Source organism: Triticum urartu, chromosome 1A (genome assembly GCF_056163025.1).
Source record: "Triticum urartu cultivar PI428250 chromosome 1A, HENAU_Tu73, whole genome shotgun sequence".
NCBI classification, from domain to species: Eukaryota; Viridiplantae; Streptophyta; class Magnoliopsida; order Poales; family Poaceae; genus Triticum; species Triticum urartu.
The window spans coordinates 86,763,179-86,773,010 of record NC_141873.1 but is presented as its reverse complement, the minus strand read 5'-3'; the positions used below and the strand labels follow the sequence as shown (position 1 = coordinate 86,773,010).

The following is a 9,832-nucleotide window of genomic DNA, read 5'->3' as shown; positions in this document are numbered from 1 at the left end:
CCTGATGGGGGCTTAGATGCGGGCCCTTTTCTGGAACATCCGCAGCTTCGGCCATGACGGCCGTCGCCGCCAACTCATTGAGCACATTCGTGACGAACATATTGACATCATTGCCATCCAGGAAACCTTGCGCACTGAGTTCTCCCTTCAAGAGCTTGAACGTCTTAGTTCCCACCTCTTCGCTTGACATTGGCTCCCTTCTAGTGGGACCACTGGCCACTCTGGCGGCATCCTGTTAGGGGTAAAGGATGCCACCTTTGAGGTGGGCGGCATGGACCGGGGAGAATTCTTCGTTAGTATGGAGATCTTCGAGCGTGCCCTGAACCTCAAATGGAAGGTCATAATTGTATACGGACCGGTGGACCACCGCCGCTCCCCGGCCTTCCTAGCAGAGCTGCAGCTGAAGATCTCTAACTCCCTCCTCCTAGTTGTAGTGGGTGGAGACTTTAACCTCATCCGATCCTCGGATGAGAAGAATAACGATCGGATCAACTTCCCCCGGATGCAGTTATTCAACGACTGGATCGCGGAGCTGGGTCTCCGTGAGCTTGATCGGACGGGAGCCAGGTTTACCTGGACGAACCGTCAGGTCGACCCGATGCAATCCGTCTTGGATCATGTCCTAGTTTCCCCGGAGTGGGAATTATGCTGCCCCATGGCCTCGCTCCGGGCAATTACCCGGATCGGGTCTGACCATGTCCCCCTCCTCCTCTCCATCGCCGACGAGCGACCTCCCACCCCGTCGCGATTCCGGTTCAAGCTCTTCTGGCTCAATCAGGCCGGCTCCGGGAGGCTGTCGTCACTCGCTGGAACTCCGCTCGCTCTTTCCCTCATCGCTCCATGTCCACTGTCGACTCGTGGCACTTCTGTGCCAAGCTCGCCCGCCAATTCATGAAGGGTTGGGGTACTAACCTTGGCCGGGGCCTTAGAGAATGCAAAAGGCCATCCTGTTGGCTATCCAAGCCCTGGACGCCCGCGCCGACACGACCGGGATTTCCCCGGATGAGTGGATGCTGCGATACGACCTTGAAGATCAGCTCTCCACCATTTACACGGATGAAGAGGCCTACTGGTGTCTGCGCGGTACCCAACGGTGGGTGCTCCAGGGTGATGCCAACACCGCCTATTTCCAGGCGGTGGCGAACGGCCGACGATGGTGTAACTCCATCCACTGCCTGTGGGGTGGTGAAATGCCTCTCGTCCGCCCCTCTTCCATCCGTACCCATGTTGATGGCTTCTATAAAGCCCTATTTACCCCACCCCTCGTGGTGGGGCTAGTCTCGCCCCCGACATTTGGTCGGGTGATCAGTTGGTCTCTGATGAGGCCAACGTGGCTTTAGTGGCCCCCTTCACCGAAGGCGAGGTCCTCGCGGCTATTAAAGGGATGAACCCCTCTTCGGCCCCGGGACCGGATGGCCTGCCCGTGACGTTCTTCAAAACGTTCTGGCGAACCATCAAGCCAGAGGTCATGACCCTGTTTGAGGAATTTTACTCGAGCACTATGGATCTTGGACGCCTCAACTATGGGATCGTGACCCTCATTCCCAAGGTCCCGGGCGCTTCCGACATCCGCCAGTTCCGGCCCATCACAGTGATTAATGTGATATTCCAGATCCTGGCCAAAGGGTACGCCAATAGGGTGACCCTGCTCGCTGACGCGATTACCCATCCGAACCAATCCGCCTTCATTCAAGGCCGATTTATTTTGGATGGGGTGCTGGTATTCCACGAAGTCCTCCACGAAGTCCAGATGAAACGCCATCAGGCTGTCTTTCTGAAGCTAGACTTCCACAAAGCGTACGACACGGTCCACTGGCCATTCTTGCGGGAAGTGCTCCTCCGCAAAGGCTTTGATGACCGTTGGGTGACCCGTGTCATGCAGCTTGTCTCCTGTGGCCGAACCGCCGTGAACATCAGTGGGGACATTGGGCCCTACTTCCCCACACTCAGTGGGGTACGGCAAGGTGACCCGTTCTCGCCATTCCTGTTCAACATGGTGGTGGATGCTCTGGCATCCATCTTGGATAAGGCCAAGGGGCGGGCCATATCCGCGGCATTGTCCCCCACCTAGTCGGAGGGCGAGGGGTCTCCCTCCTTCAATATGCGGATGATACCATTATAATGGTAGAGGGTTCCGTCCAGGACATTGCCAACCTGAAGTTCCTCTTCCTGTGCTTCCAACAGATGTCGGCCCTAACCATCAACTTTGATAAGAACGAAGTGATGGTGCTCGGGTACCCCCGGACGAAGCTCAGGCTATTGCTGACCGACTCAACTGCCGGTTGGGTTCTTTCCCCACGACTTACCTGGGGATCCCCGTTAGTGATTCGCGCCTCACCGTGGCGGATCTTCGCCCCACGGTGACCCGTATGCAACACCGCGTTGAGCCTTGGAAAGGGCGTTGGTTGTCGAAGGCTGCTCGCATCATCCTTATCAACTCTTCGCTTGCTAGCCTCCTTTGGTTCCCCATGAGCTTCTATAGCCTCCATGAGACCCTTCATCAGGAGATTGCCAAATACCAATCCAGATTCTTCTGGGCTGGGAGGGGGATAAGCAGAAGTACCATATGGTAAGCTGGCCTGATATCTGCAAACCCAAGGACCAGGGCGGTCTTGGGATCTTGTCCTCCCATCGCATGAACATTGCCCTCCTGACCCGTTGGCTCTGGCACATTGCCAATGGTGATGGAGGTCTTTGGCTCACCATCATCCAGAACAAGTACCTTCGGGGACAGCCCCTTGCATTCTATCAGCGCTCGGGCGGCTCCCAGTTTTGGCAGGCCGTTGTCCAGCTGCTGCCGGTGCTTCGCATTGGCACATCCATCTCGGTTGGTACTGGGTCCTCGACTCTGTTCTGGTTTGATCGATGGCTTGGCGACACCCCCCTGGCCGCACGCTTTCCGGGGCTCTTCGACATTGCAGTTGACCCTCGTATCTCTGTCGAGTCGGCCCTTATTGACCTTGGGCGCCTCGCTTTCCGTCGCCCCTTTGGCCCTCCTGAAGTTGCCGCTTGGGATGCCCTCCTCCAGGACATCGCCCTCCTCCCCATTGACGTCGCCGACACCCCAGACGCCATCTCTTGGCGTCTGAATCCCTCGGGCCGCTTCTCCACCAAATCCCTCTACGCGGCCATCGCCCCCTCGACGGCCCCCGAGCCCTTTAGCTTGATTTGGGATATCCGCCTGCCCCTGAAGATCAGTATCTTCCTGTGGCAATGGATCCGCGGCCGTCTCCCGTCCGGTGTCGAGGTCCGTAAGCGTAATGGACCTGGCGATGGGATGTGCCCCATGTGCGGCACGGTGGAGGATGCTAACCACATCTTCTTCTTGTGCTCCACGGCTCAGTTCCTTTGTTCCTGTTTCCGCGAGACGGTTGGGGGCCAGTGGTGCAACACCAACTTCTCTGACCTGCTTGCAGAAATTCACGCCTCCCCCCTCGCTACCGCCATATTAGGGAGGTGTTTGGTTCGATCGTTTGGTAACGTAACCTGATAACAGCAGGAACTGAAAACGTTATTTTCTGTTTGGTTCGAGTTAAGCGTAATGAGGTCCCGTGTAATCAGATTACACTGCTGTTCAAATCTGATTCCGCCCACACCCCTCCGGTATTGGGTACCTCCCGATTTTGTAGCAGACGTTATTCTCTCGGTCTAGAACAGAGGCAAAGACGGACATGCTCTGGGGCTTGCGAGACCAGCGGCGGCCGGCAGCGCGCGAGACCGGCGATGGCCGGCGGCGCACGAGACCGGCGATGGTCGACGGCGCGCGAGACCGGGGCCGGCTGGCGGCACTTGAGATCGGAGGACGGCCGCCGCACGCATGATCCGAAGGGCCGACGACGCTTAAGATCTGAGCGGCCGGCGGTGCTGCTTTCGAGGATGGACAGCGGCGCTTGAGATCCTAGACGGCCGGGGCCTAGCAAGAGCAGGTCGCTGATGGAGAGGATCATGGTCGGCAAGCGGGATCAATTCCTTTACGATGAGCGAACCAAACAAACTTGGAAAGAATTTATTACACCTCCTAAAACGCCGTGATCTGATTACGTTTACGCTACCATTTCTCTAGCCAAACACCTCCTAGATGGCTTTGCGTTGGGGTCCTTGCCTGGACGCTTTGGACCGTTCGCAATGAGCTTGTCATCCAGAAGGTGCCTCTTCGACGTGCTACTGACGGCATCTTCAAAATGTGTGGATTCTTGCAGCTCTGGCGGCCGCTTAGCCGCCCCCAGGACCGGGATGTCATCAGCAACCTCCTCGCCGACCTTCGATCGATGGCCTTCCGCTTGGCGCCTCCGCTTCCTCCCCGTGTTTTTTGTTTGTTAAGGGCTTGTGGAGCTGTGCCCTCAGCATTAACCCTTTGACTACTGGTTGCCTAGATTTGTGTGTTTGTGTGTGTGAACCTTGTTGGATATTTGGCTTGAGCAGTGGCTTTATATATAAACTGGGGCGAAAGCCTTTTTCGGTAAACCCGGGCGAAGGTAGTATCTTAGAACTTTAATCTTGCAGTGTTTCATTAATGTCTGTGTGGTGGTGGTGGTGTGCGTTCATATTCTGTGTTTGTAGAAGTTAAATTACATCTGTTCGTGCATGCATATGGGTACCACAACCTTCTACTCTATTCGTTCCGAATTACTTGTTTTGGACTTATCTAGATACGAATGTATCTAGACTTATTTTAGTGCTAGATACCTCCGTATCTAAATAAATTTAAGACAAGTAATTTGGAACGGAGGGAGTATGCAGTTAAGCAAAGGCAGTTTAGGTTTAGGAGCAGATACATACATTTTTGTAGTGTTATTCAAAAGAAGAAAAATTCTATACGTGTATTATAGCACTACGTTGCATGGTTAGTCCATGGAGTGGCATATCTGCTTGAAGGCCTGGACGTGTTGGTCATCAAGCGCCATGAAGAGGTCGACACCGCCCTTGGGGTCGCACGACGGCACGAAGATCATTATCCCTTCGATGGGCAGGTCCGGCGGTAGGAAGGCGCAGGGCGGCCCGCACCCAAAGTCGAGGTCGTGGAAGCGGAACCCGAGCCAGCTGTCAACCTCCAGGTCAGGGCAAAACATTGTCCCTGGCGTCGCTGCCGTCGACGCCAGCTCCTCGCCGCCGTCTTCAATAACGCCGCGCTCCGCCTCCCCGAAGTCGATAAACGACTGGATGTACTCGTCGTCGACGAGCGCGACGGCGTCCCGGATGGCGGCGACCACGGCCGGGTAGCTGCTGGACAGGAGGTCCCGGACCTGCATCCTCGGGAACGCCCAGAGCACCATGTTCCCGAAGAAGTCCATGGGCACGGGAGGCTTTGCGCGGCCGCGGCAGTTGACGGCGACCCTCACCTGCGTGAAATCGTCCGGCGCCAGGTCTCGCGCCGCCGTGATCTTCTTCCACGCGTGCGCAAGGAGGCACTGAAACGTGCTGCAGCGCGTGCCCACGCGGGCCTTGAGGTCGGCGACGAATTCGTCCGGGAAGTGCACGGCCAGGTTCTTGATCCTGTCCATGGGGAGGACACCATAGGAGTGGCTCCGGCTTAGCTCGCCCTTGAACTCGATATTCCGGTGATCATACGCCGGCGTCGGTGGGCTTCGTGGGACAACGGTGGCCGAGCGATCGACGAACGGCGACGTGAGGACTGCGGAGTCGGTGCGGACGGCGCTGGCCCATGCGGTGTAGAAGACGCTCATGGACTGACCGTCGGCCACCTGGTGATGGCAGGCGGTGCCGATCACCAGACCGCCGCACGCGTACCTCGTCAGCTGCGCCTGGAAGATGGGCTCATTCGCACGTTCCTGCAACCCAACAGTGTCAAAATCATCAGTATGTTTTCAACCCTAGAGTATTTGATATGCTTTTATGTTACGTGTAGAAGTCTTATTGGGACGTGTAAAAATACTCTGCATATCTCATCACCTTTTCGGCCTTCGGGTAGAGCTCGTTGATGTGCGCGGACACGTCGTGCGCCAGCGCGTCGGCAAGGTCTGCGTCCGCGGTGGCCTCAAGAACAAGCACCCCGGCGTCGTTGAGATGGAAGCACTTCCGGTCGTGGTCGTCGGCAGCGAACCTCCCGGCAAGGTGCGGGAACCTGGCCACGGCGGCGACGAGGCCGGCCTTGAGCGCCTCGTTGGTCGGCGCGGGCGCGTTCCACGCGAAGACTGCCGGGATGTATCCGTCGGTGGAGGCGCGGTCGAAGACGGTGAGAGGGACCTTCTTCCCGCCGCCGCGGGCCGACTCCCGTGAGGGCTCGAGCACCGTGCTCTGCGTGATTTCCACCGTCACTGCCATTGCTGGAGCAGCCAAGGTAACTAATAACCGTGTGTGTTTTGGGTTGTGTGGCTCGTTGTGTTGTGTTGGTTAGCGTAGGTTAGTGTGTGCATGTATATATAGGGATTTTTCCTGGCCAGCCGGCCAGGCCGAATACCCTCGAAGGAAGATTAATAGGCTGGCTGGTTAGTCAAAAATTGGGTTGGAGCACCAACCCCCGCCGTGGCTACTCGGTTCCCAAACGGCGCAGAGATTTTTTGAGGGCTAACGGCAGGTGCTCTGCCTTTGCATTAAAGATTAGAAATATATATAAGAGAAATCACGCACACAAGGCGTAAGGGCTAACAGTCAGAAAGACAATAAAGCTAATTACACAGGCCTGGCTGAGGCCAGAACTAACGAAGCCAGGTCCGAACGCACCAAACAAGCTACCATGTCAGCAGTAGCCGACTGGTTTTGGAAGATTCTACGGTTTCGCTCATTCCAAACATTCCAAGCAAAGTAGAGCGCAGTTGCAGCATGTGCTCGCTGGCCATGGAGAAAGCTTTTCCACCAGGCCGCTGATGATCTGAAACGGCGCAGAGATTTGTAAAGCGGGCGACCTGTCCTCCTGGCATGCCACGCGAATGGTGTTCGTACGTACCTAAAAAGGCTTTCGCCCCGCTTTATATATAAAGCATCAATCAATCACAATCTGATACAAACACACGCCACCACAACTCACGCACACACCCAAGGCTAGATACATAGGCGCTAGACGCAGCAACACCACACCCAGCCACTACAAGAGCTACCGGGATCCTCACCCGTGAACATGCCACTGCGAAGAGATGTAGCTGCAGACGATGAACCGTGAGCTCCAAGGCGGTGCCTTCAGGAAGGTTACAACACAAGAGTGCCGCCACCGCCCGAACCGAGGGTCAGGGTTTCCCCTGGAGCAACACGACGGGCAATGAGGACCGCTACGGCGCCTTCAAGAAGAGGACGAACTCACCGCCGCCGGACTGCCCAAAGACAGAGCAGGTTTTCACCCTGGTCCACGCTCACTGCCCCTGGCAAAGGTACGGAAGCCGCACCACCACCACCGATCGTCATCCCCCCGGCCACCACGCCGCCCACACGGCCATGGCCACCGGGCAGCACCTGAGCCACGGCCTCCGCCCACGAGCACCGTGCTTCCACCACCAGAGCCGCCGCCCTGGTATCCAAGACCACCCCACCTCCTTCCACACGGACCACCGGATGCGGCTGTCAGAAAGGCGAGCCCTTTGGGCGAGAATGGGACCCAGCCGGCTGAGACAGGGCAGGGGAAAGCCACTGGCGGCTGCCGGGCACGCCGCAGCCACCTCGCCATTTCTCGAACCGGGGCCGGGCCGCCGTCGCCACCCCTGGCAACAGCAAAAACCCGGAGGCACCCTGCCAACCCCTGGAGCGCCCCAACCACCGTGGCCAGCCAAAGACGAGGAGCGTCGAGCGACCGTGCTCCACCCTCCGGCCACACCTCCGACCACAGCTCCAAGCACCCCAAGCATCAGAAGAGGGGGGCCGAACCACCGCTACTGCGCCGCCATCCCAACCAGCCGACATGGCCCCGGTCAAGGCGGCTGCCCGCAGCCCAAGCCTTCCGAGGCCCACACCGCTGAGAAGTCAGATCTGGCCGAGCCGCCGCCAAAGTCGCAGCCGCCGTCCCCGACCACCAGCACGCACCACCACCCCCACCTCCACCAGGCAGGGAGGACCCGGCAGAGGTGGCCGCCCGCCCACAGCGCCGCCCGCGGCCCTCGCCGCCGCAGGGCCAGATCCGGCCGAGGCGCCGCATCCAGACCCCGAGCACGGCCCGCCTCGTCGCAGCCTACCACGCCGGCCGGAGAGCCCCGCGCCACCCGCAGAGCCGCCGCCGTGCCGCCGCGTCCCGCGCTCCGCAGCGCCCTGGTCCGACCGCGCCGGCCCGCGCCAGCCCTAGCCGCACAAGGGGGTGAGAGTCCCCGCCGCCGGCGGCGCCGTCCAGGCTTCGCCCGGGCGCGCCCTCTGGCGGCGGCGGGAAAGGGGAGAGGGGAGGGGGAGAGGAGAGGCGCCGGCGGCTAGGGTTCCTCCCCTGCCGCCCGTGGGGGCGCCAGAGGAGAGGAGGGGGGGGAAGGTTCAGTCGTGTTCGTACGTATGAACATTCCAACAACCCTAGAGTACGTATCAGTCTATGGCATGTTTCATTATCCAGTTGTAGATGAGCTAGCTTACCTTGAAGTTGCGCGTAGATCGATGTTCAACCGTAACTAGACCCCACTGAAAGACTAGCATGTAGTGGCTGGAACATCAGTCAAACTTTCATGTCCGTCGCCTCAGAGTTTTTCGGGGAATATATACGGAATTAGTGGAGCTACCTTACGGTCTATAATTCGTTTTCATGTTGTAGTCCTGAATACAAGAGTGATGATATTATGATGTGTTTGATGCATCACGGACAGAATTACACGAAGCACAAGATTAAGCGTCTCTAGTGTATGGTTAGTTAGTCAGCAGTGTAATATCTTGGTAGGTAAGATCATATCAACCTTGGTGTGCCCTAGGTGCATGATCAGGCGGGTAGTTTTAGTATGGATGAGATCGACCAACGCCGGTCTCATGGTTGCACGGCTACGTGCAAAGGTAAAGGAAAGCGATGCGCACCTAACTCTATCCAACGAGACGATCTTCGTGAATCGATTCCACGCGTAGCATGTTTTGTTTACTCACAAGTGCGCGTAAGTACATCTGTGACGCGAGCGCCTGAAGATGAGATGGGCCGGCGTGAACCACTTCCCTATGTATACATTGTAAGTTATTTTAAGCTGGTGTGCATTTTTTGTTGTTCTATACTACCTGTTTCATTATGTAGTTTTTTTTTTCAAAATGAAGGCAAACGTTTTGCCTCGTCGATTAATTAAGAAGAAGATAATTGCCCGGTTAATTAATGGAAAACCGGGCAAAAACCAATACAAACTAAGCAATAACTAACTACTCACATGGCAAGAAACCCACAACCGCACGGGCGGCAACCGCCAGACTCTTCAAAAAAATCCACAAACCTCGACATTGCTCCTACACCAAGTGACCCCTGACAAGAACACCTCGACACAAGACATCAGGCACCTCCGAACCCACAACGGCAAGCCAATCCAAGAGGATGGGCCGAGAGACCGAAGATCATCCATCAAGCAGCAAGGGACGCCTTGCCTATGGCGCCACTCTTGCCTTTGCCTACCTTCTTTTGTTTGCCTTTTATTAGCGTCCCCGTCAGGAGGCAAGCAATTGACCTGCCCAAACCAGGTCTAGCAACCTCCACACTGGCAAGCAAGTCACAAAGTTCTTTCGCGAAGAGAGCATTTGAATTTGGAGTAGGTGCCAACACACCTGGCTAAATGATCATGCCACTCACAGGCATCATTTGATCGATGGTCGCAGGCGAGGGAAGAGCATCAACATCTAAAACACTGTGCTCCATGACGCCCAAAGGTAGGCTAGCCTGCGCCAAACACCCAATGGACTTAGGCGAGCAAGAGATTGTAACGTCGAAATCAACACACTCCTCGGCATC

The 9,832-nt window shown here is 57.0% G+C and overlaps 2 protein-coding genes across 2 annotated transcripts; one reads left to right on the top strand and one right to left on the bottom strand.

The window, feature by feature from the left end:
• Positions 1-271: 271 nt before the first annotated feature.
• Positions 272-895, top strand: LOC147990159 (uncharacterized). Its single transcript, XM_087537308.1, has one exon. It carries the CDS (start codon positions 272-274, stop codon positions 893-895), a length of 624 nt encoding a protein of 207 aa, XP_087393434.1.
• Positions 896-4,740: 3,845 nt separating this feature from the next.
• Positions 4,741-6,390, bottom strand: LOC125510332 (tryptamine hydroxycinnamoyltransferase 2-like). The gene is made up of 2 exons (XM_048675513.2): positions 5,911-6,390; positions 4,741-5,789 (listed from the first exon to the last, which is right to left on the bottom strand). The coding sequence occupies exons 1-2, from the start codon at positions 6,280-6,282 to the stop codon at positions 4,845-4,847; spliced, it is 1,317 nt and encodes a 438-aa protein (XP_048531470.1). The 5' UTR covers positions 6,283-6,390; the 3' UTR covers positions 4,741-4,844.
• Positions 6,391-9,832: the final 3,442 nt, after the last annotated feature.